The sequence below is a fragment of the Narcine bancroftii genome, chromosome 3 (assembly GCF_036971445.1).
Source record: "Narcine bancroftii isolate sNarBan1 chromosome 3, sNarBan1.hap1, whole genome shotgun sequence".
NCBI lineage: Eukaryota > Metazoa > Chordata > Chondrichthyes > Torpediniformes > Narcinidae > Narcine > Narcine bancroftii.
Window position 1 is genome coordinate 334,786,977 of NC_091471.1, and position 18,264 is coordinate 334,805,240.

General features: G+C 46.9%; 1 protein-coding gene across 1 annotated transcript in view; it reads right to left on the minus strand.

The window, feature by feature from the left end:
• The window catches only part of acsf2 (acyl-CoA synthetase family member 2), a 178,662-nt gene that overhangs the window by 68,122 nt on the left and 92,276 nt on the right, over positions 1-18,264 (minus strand). The window contains exons 8-10 of the mRNA XM_069929385.1: positions 17,316-17,464; positions 15,663-15,754; positions 9,472-9,548 (exon numbers count right to left, since the gene is read on the minus strand). Coding sequence (XP_069785486.1) covers positions 9,472-9,548; positions 15,663-15,754; positions 17,316-17,464 — 318 coding nt within the window. The remainder of the gene's footprint in view (positions 1-9,471; positions 9,549-15,662; positions 15,755-17,315; positions 17,465-18,264) is intronic.

Sequence of the window (18,264 nt, forward strand, 5' to 3'; positions counted from 1 at the left end):
CAAACAAACTTCCAAGGGATTTTTAAGGATGTTAAGGAATAACAGGGTGCTTGAAATTTAGCAGCACAATTAATAAACATTATGGCAGCGGCAGCGACCCAGATTCTAATCCAGCCCTGCCTGAAAAGAGTTTGTACGTTCTCCCCATGTCTGCGTAAGTTTCCTCTGGGATCTCCAGTTTTCTTCCCACCCTCCAAGAAGCGAGGGGCTAGTAGGCTAATTGGTCACATGGGTGCATTTAAGTGGTGCAAGCTTGGGGCTCGATCTGAAAATTGGGCTGCACGGTTGGCATAGCGGTTCGCGCAACGCCTTTGCAGAGATCAGGGCCGGAATTCGAATCCATGCTCTCTGTCAGGAGTTTATATGTTCTCCCAATGTCTGCGTGAGTTTCCCCAGGGGCTCCTGTTCCCTACCACCTTTCAAAATGTACCGGGTGTAAATCGGGCTCGTGAGCCGAAATGGCCTATTAACGTGATGAGTGTCTAAATTAAATTAAAATTAAATTTTAAAAATTATAAGTTGAATATTTATGGTCCCTCCCTGTTTTCATTTTCATGCACACAGGAAGCACCTTTTCGACTCTAGAAAACCAAGGTGAAGTGTGACACAGTGATGGAAAAGGGCAGCTGGTGAAACAAGTCTGTTCATGATGGCCAGTTTCTGCAAAGCCAGATCATCCACGGCAGAAACAAATGACAGAGAACCCCAGGCTGGAAAGGGGAATGTCTCCCTGACCTCCTATGGGTAACAAAGGCCGACCAAGTGAACACTCATTCGTTCCATCCAAATCAATCTCTGCCCCACTCAGAAACCCATCCACATCTCCTGTCCCCAACTGCACAGGCTACAAGCTGATCCAAGAGCTCCAAACTTTTTGGGAGATGAAAGTCATCCTGACATCCAGGCTTTAGAATCCAGACCTTCCTGGAATGAGTCAATGAGAATGACAGACATTTGCATTATGCTGTGTCTTCCATGTGATTTCTGGGGAACCTTTCAGTTACTTCACTTCCTGCCACACTTTTCAATGTCTCCAGTGGGACCTATGGTTACATTTTCCTTCCCCTTTTCCCACCAACCATTCAGATTAATTTTAGTTTTTGTAAACCTTCTCAAAGTCTCCTGTTACCCTTGGTCCTCTAGTCAGGTTTTCCAAGCCATCCCACCGGAAGATCTCCAGACCCGTTTTCTGTTCGTTACTGTGTGCTTAACAACAAGTCGAGTTGGTGGGTGAAGTAAACCAAATTAAAGACTTCACTGAACACAACCAAACATGATAAACAAGGTACTGAGAGAGAGGGAGAGAGGACAGTGTAGCATCTGCTCCCTGCTAGTTCTCGATTCAACTAATGTGCCCTCGCGGTGCTCGCGCATGCACAGTGCGCTGTTGCGAGTTTGGTGGCTGCAATGCGATTTCAGCGAATGCAGAGTAGCCAATGGCAGTGCCTGTCTACATCCCTTGAGCTACTCCCCTGCATGATACAGTGAACATATATAACTTTCACTAGTACAACATTATATACATACAGCCCAGTTCAGTCCCGGTATTTTGGGTTCGGCTTATAGACATGCCCAGCGCGTGTTTTGTAAAAGCCCTCTGCTGATGCGGAGGCTTGGGGCATCTTGTCCTGATTGTCTCTACAGTCCATAGTCTCAAGGGCATCGTCCATCTCTTCTGTGGTAATGAGGGGGGTTCAGGTTCCAAATCCAAAAATGCTGATTTGTCTGGGTCTGTTTGAGATGGGGTGGCTCTCTTACTGAAAGGATGTGTCATCTGTTCCTCCTGTATATTTTCCCCCTTGAATGAACCAGGTACGACCTGGGTTCCTGGCAGCTCATTTCCACTATTCCCGGGTGGTCTTAACCTTGTGGAGTCTGCATCCTTACGACTTGGGATGAACGGCTGGCTGGTTGTGACATAACTTTTCTTTTGCGTCAGCCTTCTGTTTAGCAGCTGGGCCTTGACATCCTGCGGGTCCTTGGGCTGGGGCTCCAGACGTCTCCCTGCCACTGGTAGGGTAGTCCTGGACTGCCTCAACATTTGCCGGTGGTGCTGCGAGGGACATTTTTTAAGTTCAGTAGACTGAGGAAGACGTTTGTCTTCTCTCCGTGAGACTTCTCCATTAACTGCTTGGCACTCTTTCAGCCAGCCCATTTCATTGTGGGTATTCTGAGTTGCTGGCAATGTGGGTGAACTCCCATGTTGTTGCAAAGTTGTCGAACCTCTGGCTGGTGAATTGTCTGTCATTGTCCGAGAGAAGTGTATGAGGAGCCCCATATACCGAAAAGTGCTGTTTTAGTTTGGTGATGACAGCTGCAGAGGTTGCGTCCTGGATCAGGTCTATCTTAAACCAGCCTGAGTGTGACTCTATTAGTACTAGGTACTGTTGGCTCCACCATTCAAAGCTGACAGTAGCCATGGTTGACCAGGGTAGGTAGGATACTGGGTGCAGCTGCAGTGGCTCTATTTGTTGATGTGGCTTGGTACTGTTGGACACCGAGCAGGACTGTACCTTGTTGTCTATGTTCTCTGTCATACCAGAAGACAATGCCACTCACTCTGCATTTTGTCGCTTCTGCGCCAGGGTGCCCTCTATGCAGGATCTCCACATACATATTCTGCAGTGTGCTGGGGATGACTGCTCTTAGGCGCTTCATGATTACCCCTGCATCAATAAGCAGTTCGTAGCAGTAAGGAAAGAAGGGGTGCTTCACTGGTGGCAGGCTATACTGCTTGGCCGGCCAGTTCCCCTTAATGAAAGTGCCCAGGATGTTTAGGGTTGTGTCTTCTGCCACATGCTTTCTTACTTCATCCAGCTGGGCCAAGGATAAATGAGTTACCATCATTGCATTGAAAGTGCCTTGACTTGCTGGACTGTGTATTTTCTGGGAGCCCATGATTAAGCATCAGCTAAATGCATTTCTTTGCCGCATTTGTGTACAAGAGTAATGCAGTTCTTTTGGAGCCCGAGCATCATACGCCGTGTGAGTTGGCTTGCTTATTATGATCACCAGAGGTAACTGGTCGGTTTCTATGGTGACATGCCTGCCATCGACATCGTCATTGAATTTTGAACAGGCGAAAACTAACACCAGTAGCTCTTTTTCAATCTGAGCATACCTCGTTTCTGTGTCTAAGTGACCTGGAAGTGTACACCACTAGTCTTCTGTCTTGCAGGCCCGCTGGCCCTTGGCCATATTGTGAGGCATCGCAGGTCGGCATCACCGGTCTAAGTATGTCATAGTATATGAGGACCGGAGGGCAGGACATGTGTTTCTTTTGGGCTTTGAAGGCATTTTGTTGTTGTTTGTGCCAGGTCCATTCAACATCTCTATGGGTCAACTGTCTGAGGGGGGCTGTCAGTTCACTGGAGTTGGGGGGATGAACTTGCCCAGGTAGTTCACCATGCCCAGCTACGTCCGGTGGCACCGGCATTTCTCCGATGGCCCTGATGGAGGGGTCTGCCTCCAGGCTATTGTTGGTAAACACGTGTCCCACATAGCTGACTTGATTTAGACAGAACTCCACTTGCGGGGGTTGAGCCACAAGGTTTACCTTCTTTAGGTTGGCATCATGCTTTTCTAGTGTCCTGCCACCTATTAGTATATCGTCGACTATGAGGGCACAGGGCTACCCAGCGAAAATTTGTTCCGTGGACATTTAGAATACCTCGCTGGCTGAATTGATGCCAAATGGCGTCCTCAGGAACCTGTACCGGCCAAATGCAGTGCTAAACGTGGTCAGTAGTGACAAGTGGCAGTCAAGCAAGACCTGCCAGAACGAGTTCTTCACATCCAGGACTGAGAATACCGTTGCGCCGGCCATCTGCGCGGCAACTTCCTCTTTGGTGCACATGGGGTGATGTGGCCTTTTCAGGGCAGCACTGAGGTCTGGCAGATTTATACAAATCCTCCTTGGCAGCCACCATGGAGGTTACCCATTTAGTTGGTTCCAAGACTGGAGTAATTACACCCAAGCCCTGCATTCTGTCCTGCTCGGCCTTGCCTTTATCCATCATTGCTACTGGAATGTGGTGCACCAGCTGGACTATGAGTTTTACCTCTGGGTCGAGTTGCATGGAGTATGTCACTGGCAGCTTCCCCAGCTCATCTTTGAAAAGTTCACCGTACCCAGAAAAGATCTTCTGTGAGAAATTATCCTTGGATGGGTTTATCTGATGGATCTCTGTGTTGAATGAGGCAAGCCCCATGTCAATGCACACACTGAGGCCTAGCAGAGGCATGACGTCCTCGCGGGCCACGAAGAAGGTTAGCACATGGAGCCATCCTTGAATGAAACACAGCTGTTTGGATTCTGCTGCCTCCAGAAGCCACTAGGCTCGTAGCCTTACTGCATAGTTTGACTTGTTCCATCTTTCTCAGCTGGTTGAATGTCCCAGAGACGTGACATTGCATTTGGCCCCGGTGTCGACTTTCATCTCGGCATCTTGCCGTTGACTTCATGGACACGTAAGGCTTGTTGTTACCTCTGATCCGGGTTTCTGCTGTACTCATGGTGAGCCTTTCGAAGTAGCACTCATCGTCAAGGTCGCTCCCTCTCTGGTCCAGTTTCAAATGGTCGATGGTCCTCCTGGGTCTGGTCTGCTGCCTGGATTTGCAGCATCTGCTGAAGTGGTTCCATTTGCCACAGTTCCTGTACTGGGCACATTTCCCTTCTTGGTGAATGGTCTCCTCCCCAATTGCTGCATTTTGTCCTGGGTGTGGCCTGGCTGGCTTGGTTGGCTCTTTCTTCTAACCTCCATCCACTGTCTGCTCACTGATTCCCACTTGTATCGTGTCAAATCTTGAGGCATGTTGTTGTGGAGAGGCTAACATTTTAGAGTTTTCCTCTGCAGTTTTAAATGCCAAATACTTTGTGATGGTCTTTGCTAGTGTCAGTTCGCTGTCTCGCAGGAGTGCCTTCCACATATTATTGTCGCAAATCCCACAGACCATTCTGTCTTTAATTAGTTCATCGCAGAGCGTGCCAAAATTACATGTTTCGCCCTGATTTTTAAACCACTGACGTATGAGTGCATCGACTCGCCAGGCTTTTGGTCTCTCATGTTGGATTTGTGCCTTTCCATTCTCACATTTCTCTTGAGGGTTGCACACTTCCCTGAATTTACGCTTTAAACATTCAGGGTCCTCTTTCAATTCAGCAGGGCTGGTAACAAGGTTCCCATCATGCACTTTGCTTGCGTACACAAATGACCTCTCCCTTTCAACAGCTTCCAGACCCTTCAAATTTAACAGAATGTACACTGGTACAGGCAGGCTCATGGTTATATGCTTCTGCTATGAATTCCTGTTCAAAGATGGCCCAGTTTTCTGCCACATTTTCATCAAACATGAGTGGCTCGGGGATGCCTGAATCCGTCTGCCATTATGGCGACCATGCAAAATGTAGTTGTGGTTACTCACTGTGACCGATTTGCGATTGGAAGACTTCAGGCTTGGGGAGCTCGATCTGACACCATGTTCATTATTGTGTGCTTGATAACGAGTCGAGTCAGGCAGGTGAGGTAAACCAAATATAAAAGACAACCAAACATGATAAACAGGGTACGAGGAGAGAGAGAGAGCTGACAGCGTGATGTCTGCTCCCTGTTAGTTCTCAATTCAACTAATGCGCCCTCACGGTGTGCTGTTGCAAGTACGATGGCTGCAATACGATTGTAGTGGGTGCAGAGCAGCCAATGGCAGCAGCTGTCTACACTCACCCTGGTTCAGGCACCCTCTCCACACTCTCTGGTTTTGATGCTGCTCTGTAAAGGTGCTCCCAAAACAAGTCCCCAAAATTCAACCAATCATGCATCTCCTCCCAATTTATCCTCTCATCGATACTAATAAATGATTGTAGTTGTAGTGGCCTACCTGATGGCACTACCTTACACAAGTGGCCATAAATGACACTGGAGACAGTAGAGTCAGGAATCAATGGCTTTATTTGCTTAATCAGAGCTTTTATAGCTCCCGCTGCGCATTTCACGCTGAGTCTTCTGGGATGCGGTAGTGACATCACTTTCCAGCCTTGGGTGTCAGGTGCCATAAAAAGTGCAGGCTCTTATTCGCGCGCTTTTCCTAATTGCTGGTGCCTGGCGTAGCTGGAGGACTGGGACATCGTTGGAGGCTATGCGCTCTGGTAACGCACTTGCTAAACTGCTGTGGATGCGCGCGATTCTGTTGTACGCGTGAGGCTCCCACTACACCGTGGTCTTGTTGTGGATCCACTCGCACTAAGGGAATGCGAGTCACTCCCATGGCTCAACATGGTTCTTTCAGTGCAGCTCACAGAAGCATCAACAGGAATTGTGTCCTCTTAACTCTGCGGCTCCAATTTGTCTTAGTTGAGTCATGCTCAAGGCCCATACAGATTTGGCAAAAGGAAATATCACCATACAAAACAAAAGCATCCACAAAAAGCAAACGGGCTACAATCAGGACCTTCCCCCGAATGGACCCCTACACTGCTGAGCACACTGCCCAGATGACATTAATCTTACACTGAACGATACTTATTGAATCATTCCAAACTGCCTGAAATCACCCAACATCACAGTAGGACACAATAGATAATCAAGAAGGCAAATAATATGTTGTCCTTCATTGCAAGATTGAAGGAACCTAAGAGCAGGGAGGTTAAGCTGCAACTGTACAAGGTACTAGTGAGGCCACCTCTGGTGAACTGTGGGCAGTTCTAGTTTTCTTACTTGAGCAAGGATCGACTGGCTTTGGAAGTGGTGCAGAGGAGGTCGATTCTGAGATTAGGTTAGGAGGAGAGATTGAGGAACCTGGGACTTATTAAGTTTACTTGGATGAGAGGAATCTTATGCAGACATCTAAAATAATGAAAGAACCCATTAGATAGAAGCAGGGAGGTTTTTGTACTGGTAGGTGAGATGAGAACGAGGGGGCAGAGCATCAAGATTCAGGAGGCGTAGATTTGGGTCAGAGATGAGGAAGTGTTGCTTTTCCAAGAGAGTGGTGAATCTGAAATTCTCTGTCCAGAGTACAGGACCAAGAGCACGACACTACAAGTACTGGAGCCCAGCGGCGAGGGCCTCAGCACCAAGGGGAGCCCCAGCACCAAGACAAAATGAAACATGAAAGTGTGCAGAATCTGTGATAGTAGTAAAAACACACTGAAAGGCTGGAGGAACTCAGCCGGTATTGCAGATATATTACCGATGTTTTGACCCTACCTCCCAGCATTACAATGCTGAGACAACTCTCATCAAAGGCACGAATGACATCCAATATGCTTGCAATGGTGATGTTCTGTCTGCCCCCCTCCCCCGACACCTACTCCCTTCTGCCCGTCTCCCCCTCCCTCCTAGACACCTGTACTCTTCAGCCCGTCCCCGGTCTCTCCCCAACATGCACCCTCTGACTGTCTCCCCTCTCTCTCCCCAACACACCCTTCTGACTGTCTCCCCTCTGTACCCGTCCTCAGAAACGTGCTTGCTTCTGCCTGTCTCCTCTCTACTCCCCCCTCCTCCAATACCTGCTCCCTACTGCCTGTCTCCCCTCCTTCAACAGCCAACTTATCTTCCTGCTCTTCCTGAAACATTGAGGTACTAACCCATTCCAGAATCCACCGAACTCCACCACAATCACACGAACATTTATCGTCTCTCAACTATCTCCTTCAAAGCTCAAGGTGGCAGGTCACTGGGTCAGGGAAATTTATCACACTTCCCGGATTCTCCCCCACCATTTCTGATGATTATTTACAATGCCCTCCACAATGTTTGGGACAAAGACATTTTTTGCTTTATTTGTCCCTGTGCTCCACAGTTTTAAATTTGCAATCTAACAATTCACATGGGATTTAAATGCACATTCCGGTTTTTAGTAAAAATTATTCGTGTACATTTTGCTTTGACTATGTAAAAATTACATGTCCAGCACCATAATATTTGGGACATATGTATTAAAGTAGTCATGTTTAGTACTTTATTGCATATCTGACTGCTTGAAGTCTTTGATTCAGAGAAGATACTCACCAGGTGCTGAGTATCTTCTCTGGTGATGCTCTGCTAGGCCTCTACTGCAGCCATCGTCAGCTCCTGCTTGTTTTGGGGGTTCGTCCCCATAAGTTTTCTCTTCAGCATATAGAAGGCATGCTCAGGTGACTGACTTGATTATTCCAGAATTTTCCAGATTTTAGCTTTGAAAAAATTCCTTAGTTGTTTTAGCAGTATGTTTGGGATCATTGTCTTGCTGTAGGATGAAGTGACGTCCAATGAGTTTGGAGGCCTTTACTTGAACCTGAGCAGATGTTTCTATACACTTCAGAATTCATTTTGCTACTGTCATCATCAATGAAGATAAGTGCACCAGTACCTGTGGCAGTCACACATGCCCAGGGCATTACACCCCCACCACCACGTTTCACAGATGTGGTGGTATACTTTGGATCTTGAGCAGTCCTTTACCGTTCCACACTTTGCTCTTGGCATCACTCTGAAACAGGTTAATCTTGGTCTCATCTGTCCATAAGGCATTTTTCCAGAATTCTGCAGGCTTTTTTTAAATACTTATTAGCAAACTGTAATCTGGCCATCCTGTTTCTGCGACCAACTAGTGGTTTGCATCTTGCAGCGTAGCCTCTGTATTTCTGTTCATGAAATCTTCCGCAGACAGCCACACCTGCCTCCTGAAGAGTGTTTCTGATCTGTAGGATATACATTTGGGGTCTTCCTTGGAATACCAGTCCCTTTGTGATTACAGAGCTCACCAGTACACTCTTTCTTCTTAATGATTTCCAAACTGTTGATTTTGGTCATCCTACGGTTTGGGTGATGTCTCTTAGTTTTTTTTCTTATTTTTCAGCCTCATAATGGCTTATTTGACTTTCTTTGGCACAACTCGGGTCCTCATGTTTAAAAATGGCAACTACAGACTCCAAAGGTGATCAAAAGCTTAGAAGCAAATCTCGCTCTCTTATACCTGCACCAATGAAGTAATTAAATATTCCCGACTAATCACAAACTCCTGTGAAGCCAAATGTCCCAGACATTATGGTGCTTAAATGGGGGAACTAGGTTTAAAAAGTGCTGTAATTTCTGCAGGTCAAACCAAACTGTATACAAATAACCTTTAATAAACTCTGGAATTTGCACTTTATTTACATGTGAATTATTTGATTACAAATTTAAAATGTGGAGCACGGGAGCAAATAAGGGAAAAATGTTTCTTTGTCCTAAATATTATGGAAGGCACTGTAGTTCCTTCACTTCCTCATTCTCACTGCATCCCTTCTTGGCAGACATAAAAGAATTGTTCCATATCTGCCATGTCCCTATTTCCTATCACCTGTCTCTTCCTGTACTCATGCTGGCTCTGAATGATATTTTCCTTTGGATCCACCCTGCACTGACCATGCCAGTCAGGCCCGCAGTGCTGGGTTTGACACCAACTCCCAGGCCCCACGATGGGATGGAGATAGTTTGAGGTGGTACTCACAATCAGTTTGGTGATTTTCATCTTACTCATGATTTGTCTGCTCAGTTCGTGAGGACACGGAGAACCAGCTACAACTGCTGCAAAAATGGAACAAGAATTCTTGGTAAAGGCAATGAGAAATCAATCCAATCACAATGAACCCTTCCCCAGACTCCTATTCAATCACAATGAACCCTTCCCCAGACTCCTATCCAATCACAATGAACCCTTCCCCAGACTCCCATCCAATCACAATGAACCCTTCCCCAGACTCCTATCCAATCACAATGAACCCTTCCCCAGACTCCCATCCAATCACAATTAATCCTTCCCCAGACTCCATCCAATCACAATGAACCCTTCCCCAGACTCTCATCCAATCACAATTAATCCTTCCCCAGACTCTCATCCAATCACAATGATCCCTTCCCCAGACTCCCATCCAATCACAACAAACTCTTCCCCAGACTCCAATCACAATGAACCCTTCCCCAAAATCCCATCCAATCACATTTGACCCTTCCCCAGACTCCCATCCAATCACAATTAATCCTTCCTCAGACTCCATCCAATCACAATGAACCCTTCCCCAGGCTCCCATCCAATCACAATGAATCCTTCCCCAGACTCCATCCAATCACAATGAACCCTTCCCCAGACTCCTATCCAATCACAATGAACCCTTCCCCAGACTCCCATCCAATCACAATTAATCCTTCCCCAGACTCCATCCAATCACAATGAACCCTTCCCCAGACTCTCATCCAATCACAATTAATCCTTCCCCAGACTCTCATCCAATCACAATGAACCCTTCCCCAGACTCCCATCTAATCACAATGAACCCTTCCCCAGACTCCCATCCAATCACAACAAACTCTTCCCCAGACTCCAATCACAATTAACCCTTCCCAAAAATCCCATCCAATCACATTTGACCCTACCACAGACTCCCATCCAATCACAATAAACCCTTCTCCAGACTCCCAATCAATTTAGCCTTCCCCAGCCTCCAATCCAACTACAATGAACCCTTTCCAGATTCCTATCCAACTACAATTTATCCATCATTATCCCTCCCCAAACAATGAACCTTTCTTTGGCAGTTTTGTGGTGACTCTGAGGGCAACAGTTCCCCGAACAGAGTTCAAACTCAGTACTCGGCTCATCTGCACTAAAGCACACTAGCTCCCACTGTCCGGAAACCTAAAACATCAATCTTCTGCACTCTGTTGAAGTATTGTATTCTGCTTGGATAACTTTGACTCCTGCTCCTCATTCCACTCCTCACTATCGAGGCAGACAGGAATTAAGAGGGACAGGGTCTGGTGGAAAAAGAAAACTGTCAGTAGGCCGGCGTCAATTGACATAATTTCATGCTGGGGATTAACTGCCTCGACCCCGGCGTTTGCTGATAAAACCAGTGGAAAAGGGACAGCAGAAAGTCACCAGTTTCCAGTTGAAGATAGAACACTGATCCCCAGGGATGAGTTGTGTCCCAGTTAAGGGTGGCCCAGTGGAAATGGTACAAAGGGCTTCTTATCCCGGGACACCACACAGCCATTTAACTGGGGTGCCAGTGGAAATGGGGCTAGTGGCAACTCCAGTGACCCAGGTTTGATCCTGTCCTCCACTGCTGACTCTTTTATACTGCATTCCGCATGACCTTGGAGGACTTCTCCTGGGTACACCTGGTTCCATTCAAACTCCTGGGATGCGCGAGTGGGTTACCTGTCCATTGGTAGTTATAAATCGTGGGGTGGGTGGATGGGGGGGAAAAAAAAAATCAGGGGAATAGGAGGAGAAATGGATTGATGAGATTGCTCCCAAGAACCTGCATACACTTGAGCAGACGGACTCCTTTTGTTATAAGGAAGGAAAACAAGATTAAGAATAGGAAGATATAAAAGTCCGAACTGGACAGAAGGATTGGGGAGAGCAAATGAGAAGATGGAGTGAAGCAAGAGGTAAAACAAGTGCCTGCTCCAAGAGAAGCCAAAGGCTTTGATTCTGAAGCACCCACTGCCCCAATCCTCCTCACATAACAACCATCTCACTAATAATTTGTTGGGAAGTGTCAAATGCGCACACACAGGAAGTGTGGATGGCATCACTGTCAGATTGAAGCCCACCAACAGTACAAAACGGAAGATGTCATGTTTACTGCAGGCAATACCCATCTCCTGCATTCAAAGAATGTTCAGAAGAAACAGGCCATTCAGCCCCTCATACCTATCTCACCTTGCAGTAAGGCTGACTCGGTTTTGGCCACTGCCTGCAAAGACTCACACCAGGTTGTGGGCTGCCTACATAACCAACATTTTGGATGAGGCCTTCATCAACAACCTCTTGATGAGGGGCTCGCCCAAAACATTGGTTCTGTACCTTTATCCTTGCAACATAAAGGACCCCATTTGACCTGCTGAGTTTCTCCACATTGTGTTTTTACTTCAACTACGGGGTCTGAAGTCGTGCATTTTATTGTGGGCTGCAGGAAAAGGGCTCATGAGAACCAGGTATGAGAACCCCGTTTCTGAGGGCAGGAAGGGCTTCTGAAGGGCCCTTGGCGCTAACAGCTTCCTCATCATGTCAGTAGTTTGGATCTGGGCTCGAGTTGCTGATGGTTTAAACTGGAGTTAAACTGGAGGCTGTGGGAGCACTGGAGGGGAATCCAAGGACACGTGGTGACAATGAGGGGATTCTCTGCCTCTGACTGTAAGGAGCGACGGGCTATGCTAATCACGATTCTTTGTCTGCCTTATCTGATCCGATTCACCTCGATTCTCCACTGGTTTAAAAATCTGTCAGTCTCCCTGTTGTTCAGTATGGGAAGCAGTTAGCACTGTTACAGCGCCAGCGATCAGGACCAGTGTTCGAATCCCGTGCTGTCTATAATGAGTTTGTATGTTCTCCCCACGTCTGTGTGGGTTTTCCTCGGGGGGAGGGGCGGGCTCCATTTTCCTCCTGCTGGGGGTTGTTGGTTAAGTGGATGTAATTGGGTGGTACAGGCTTGTGGGCCGAAAGGGCCTGTTACTGTGCAGGGTCTAAATTTAAAATTTTTCTAAAATTAAATTTAAATCTTGCCCCCAGATCTCTGTGGGCAGTGAATTCCAAATATTCCTGAGTGGAAAAAAAGTGCTTCTCATTTCTAACCAAAAATGCCCCTGACAGCAGAAACTTCTTCCAGCATCCACCCTGTCAGTCCTCTGCCAAATCTTACCCGCTTTAATGAGATCACTTCTCATTATTCTACACTCTAATGGGCACTGACTCAGTTTGCACAATCTTTTCTCATCCCCTTCATCCCAGGAATAAAGCCAGTCAAGCACTGAATGCAAGCCTACCCGTCCTTAAATAGTGAGACCAAACCTGTACGTATCCAGTGCTCCAAGTGTGGTCTCTCTAATTAAGTGTGGTCTCTCACCATAATACTGAGGACTGGCATTCGTTAATCTTCCTATGCTGAGTGGCTGCCTGCTTCCCTTCATCCAGGGGTGGCCAACACCTCTCTTTGTTTCAACCAACACAGCATTTGTATCCTTCCTGCTGCAGTGGATTACCTCCTATGTTCCCACAATCCAGCTGAGGTTTTCCTCATGGCCTTTCTACGTTCTTGTGAAAACTCTCTGGGTGGGTGTTCCTTGTGCCCAAAAACCTGGCAATTGCACACGCCAGGAGGATGGGGAAGAAAATGTCACAAGCTTCCCCTGGAGTTGGGAAGTGGGAGAGGGAAGACACATACAAGATTCTGGGGGATGTGACAGGTTGGGACTGGAGACATAGTAATGAGCCCTTTCAGACCATGACTCTGTGCCACCCAAACACACCCAAGTGAACAATTAACCAACTAATCTTGTATGCTTTTAGAACATGGGAGAAAACCAGAGCACTCGGAGGAAACCCATGCAGATGCAGAGAGAACATACAAACTCTTTACAGAAAGCATCAGTTTCGAACCCCTGCTGCTGTAATGCACTACTTTAACTGTGCTATCCTCATGTTTCCTCTTGTAGGAGAATCAAGACCTAGGGTGACTGGTTAATATTAAGGCATAGATGAAATTAAAACTTCCCTTCAAGACTTTTAGTTCATAGTACAGGCCCTTTGGCCTCGATTTTGTGCCAACCTATATATTCCTACCAAAAAAGATACTAAACCCTTCCTTCCTCGGAGGTATTTTTCTTCCATTCATGTACCTGTCTAAGAGTCTCTTAAATACTCCCTAGTGTTTCAGCCTCCACCACCATCCCTGGAAAGGCTTTCCAAGCACCCACAATTTTCTGTGCAAAACACCTTAAACCCTAATGTCTCCCCTAAACTTTCCTCCCATTTTGTAGAGATGTCCCCTGGTGTTTGCTATTTCTGCCCTGGAAAAAAGGCAGCGGCTGTCCACCTTATCTTAGTAAATCTCCTCTGCACCCTCTCCATAGCTTCCACATCCTTCCAGTAATGAGGTGACCAGAACGGAACACAATACTGTGGTCTCATCGGAGATTTGTAGAGATGCAACATGACCTCTCAACTCTCGAGTTAAATCCCCCTTATTAATGAAGCCCAGCATCCCATGGATCTTCTTTACTATCCTATTAACCTACGCGGCGACCTTGAGGAATGTATGGAATTGGACTCCAAGGTCCCTCTGCTCCTCCAGTTAAATATCTGACCCATATCCTTGTACTTGGCCTTCTGGTTGGACCTTCCAAAATGCATCACCTCACACTTATCCAGATTAAATTCCATCTGCCACTTTTCTGCCCAACTCTGCATCCTGTCTATATCCTTCAGCACCATCCACAACTCCTCCAAACTTTGTATAATTCACAAACTTACTGACCAATCCTTCCACCTCTTCATTTAGGTCCTTTATAAAAATTACAAAGAGCAGGTTCCCAGAACATCCATGTAGAACTCCACTAGTCACAGACCTCCAGGCAGAATACTTTCTGATCACTACTACTCTCTGCTTTCCACACAGCCAAGGTTCCGTGGATCCTGTGCCTCATGAGTTTCTGAACATGTCTCTCATATGGTCAGATGCCATATTTACCATATCTACCATCCTGCCCTCATCAATTTCTTTTACTACCTCCTTTAAAACTTAATTAGACTCACAGGGCATGACCTTCCCTTCACAAAGCCTTGCTGACTATTCTTGAGTAGACTGAACTTCTCCAAAAGCTCATATGCTTGAAGCTTGGTGAATGGAGGAGAATGGGGAGGGGATGGGATGCTCCAGCTGTCTGTGCAGCTCTGTCGCACCTGGCGGACCCTCCAGGGGATCAGCCCCCATTCTGCTTCTCAGTGAGAGAGAGAGCAAGGTGTCACTTCTCTGGGAAAAGGGTGTTGGTGGAGACAAGCAGATGGTGAGAGGGATGAGCAAGCATTTGTCAAGGAGTATGTAGAAGTGCTGGAGAAGCTCAGCAGGACATGCAGCATCCATGGAAAGCTAAAGGCAGTCAGGTCAAGAGTGCCGAACATCAGCCAATGCCTGGATAAGAGGTGGTTGGGAGTGAGAGGAGCACAGGCTAGCAAGTGATAGGTGGGAGGAGGAAGGAGCTGAGAGGTGATTGGGGGAAAAGGGCAAGAGGGTAAAGGGAAGGGGGTGAGGAGCTGAAGGAAAGGAGGCAGAGGGATCGGAGAAAGCAATAGGGTAGGGGGTTAAACAGAAATTGTAGAAGTCGATATTAATGCCTTCTTACTTGGGGACTGCTGGGATGGAATATAAGGTATTGTTCCTCCAATTTGCGGGTGGCCTGAGTTTGGAAGTGCATGAGGTCATATCGGTGTGGCAATGGTGTGTGGTTGGCCACTGTGAGATCCTTGCTGTTGGACAGAGCCAACATGCTCAATGAAACAGAGTGCAATAGAGAGTTTGTTGAGGCACTTTGAAACTTGGGTCTGAATCTGTGTGACAGCCTTCTGATTGAAAGGAGTCCAATGCAGAGGGCTCGTGGTGAACTCAACCAATGCCACACACAATGCTGGAGAAACTCAGTGGGTCAGGCAGCATTCATGGAAATAGACAGTTGACGTTTTGGGCCTGAGTCCTTTGTGAGAGGCTGCGGTGAACTGACACGTACTAAACTTCAGCTAGACCTAGGTATCAACTAGGTCTTCATGCCTTTGAAGGGGCTGAGTGTGGAGTAGCCTGCTCGGCGAGAACCTCCGAGGGCCATGCAGAAGGACATGTTCCAGAACAGACACAACCTTACCTGCTTGCAGCGATGAGAGGTCAAACGATGAGAAGTCCTCCTGACTCAGCATGTCGATGTGCATTGTTGGAGTCCCATACAGCACTGTGCATCTGGAAAATAGTTAGGCATGAGAGATGCCACAGCCAGCTACAACTAGAACTTGATAGCCAGCCCAGTCACAATGGGCTGAGTAGCCTGACCCACACTTTACCTGCTCCTACCAAACAGGGTTAACACTCCACTGACAAGTAGGCTTGGTTTTGTTTCCATAAAAACACCCAGGGGTCAGCTGCTGCCTGGGACAGACATGAGTGAGGGTAGCACTCTCTGCAGTGATCCATCAAAACCTCCAGGATATGTAGCCCACGGATCAGAGATAGAGTAGATCTCCCTCTGACAACAAGCACTCCCTCAGTTGGGAATACAGCAATGTCTCACCGAGGCATTCCCTCCCCATGGCCACCTTCCCCCATACACACAAATGATTGTTTTCTTATTTGGTTAAACAGAGCAGCAGCCTCTTGAATGGCATGAGAATTTAGTGGACATCCTTTCAGGGTATTGCCAGGACTCATAGCTACAGGGAGAGGTTGATTAGGTGAAGGCTTTCTTCCTTGGAGTGCTGGAGGATGAGGGGTGATTGCGTGGAGGTGTACAAAATCATGAGGTTTAAGATAAGAGCAAAGAGAATCAACAGGAGGGGAAACTTTTTTATTTTACAAAGAGGGTGGTGGGTGTATGGAATGGGCTGCCACTGGAAGTGGTTAAGGCAGGAACTATTGCAATGTTTAAGAAAAAAAATTGGATAGGATGGGTTTAGAGCAGTGGTTCTCAACCTTCCCCCCACCCCCCCCCACCCACTCACATATACCACCTTAAGTAATTCCTTACTAACAAGTAGGATACCATGGGTGCTCTGTGGTTAGTAAGGGATTACTTAAGGTGGTATATGTGCATGGGGAAAAAAAAAGGTTGAAGATCACTGAGGGATATGGGCCGAACTCAGGCAGGTGGGATGAATGCGAGTGGGACATTTTGGTCGCCTTAGGGAGGTTGGGCTGCTATAGGACTGTTCCCTGCTATCCCTGTTAGGTCTGCTTTGTTCATGAATGAGTGAGACAAACACCAGACTGAGTCGAAATCAGGGTTCTTTGTTCTTTATTACCGGATTGTAACACTTGCGACTAACAAAGTTAGTCGGAGAATGCATTCTGCCGTTATCAGCAAAATGGTGATTTTTTATACCCTTGGATATGTGCTTAGAACATCATCATATCATTACTTGTCCAATGACTAAAACTGTTGCTATCCTTTCCCTGCTAGCTTCCTGCCTCTCAATCCATCAATGTCTCTCTTATCTTGTAAGTACAAGGATGCATTCACATCTTGTTACTGCCCCGTACATTCCCATCTCATGATGTTTTACCTAACAGGAGTACAAGGACACCTCCCCTTCTTGTTACAGCCTTGTACAGGGTAACTCCCTACACATTCCCATCTCATGATGTTTTACCTTACATCCCATAGAGCCATCAAGCTCAAATACTCAAAGGATCATTGCCTTTCTTGCTGCATTGTTCAACTGGGCCCAGTACACCTCAGTCCCCTCGCCAACCAAGCTTCGCCGCCTCTTGCTCACCTCTTTCCAGTCACTGATGTACCAGCACGTACCTTTCACTCTGAACCGTCTGCAGGGCTGCCTGTCCCTCGAAACTTGGAGAAGGGAATGAGAGGTGACATCCATAAATGGTCAACATCAGACTAGCTCCCACGCACCCAAAGGCATGAAAGAGGGGGACAGGAACACAGAGGCGGGTATCCTGCAGGGCCAGAGGAAGAGCAAACAATGCGTTAGAACTCGGACTCTTTGCCCCTGCAAAATCCACCAATGCAGCCACACGGTCAAAATGTAGAAAACATTCCAGGCAGTGCTCCTACATAACCTTAACAGCAAAAATGGAGCCTAATAGGGCACTTCAAAAAGAAACTAGCCTAAAGAAACCTCCAGTGCTGTGTCCCATCAATGCAACCCCCCTTCTCAAAATTACCAATTACCATTAGACACCACACATTTCAGAAATTCAGTGAAACCCCCAGTATCCGGCACCTATGTGGATTGGATAAGTGAATTTGTCGAATGCTTGAGATTGCGTATTACATGGATTGGCAAACTGGCTGCTAGTGGGGGGTGCCAATTTTAAACTTACATATATTATTTTACCTTTTTATTTTCCACAGTTTTTTTTGCCGGTTGCTTGAATTCTGGAGAGCTGGAATTTTTACTGTATTTATGCATGATCCCGTGCAGACTCCGTGACGCAGCAACCTGCACACTGCAGATTTCTTAATAGAAACCTCCAATTCAGATCATAGGCAACAACGTTCACATCAATGCAACAATACCGCACCGCTTCTGAACCCAACAACAGCAGTGAGCTTAACATCTGTGGTTGATAAATTACTGGAGAGCATTTTGAGGGGGAAGTATACATGCACTTGGGTGGGCAAGGGTTGATTAGGGATAATCAGCACAGGTCATGTCTCACAAGTCTGATGGAGTGTTTTGAAGAGGTGATTATGAAGGTTGACAAGAGCCGAGCTGTATACATATATATGGATT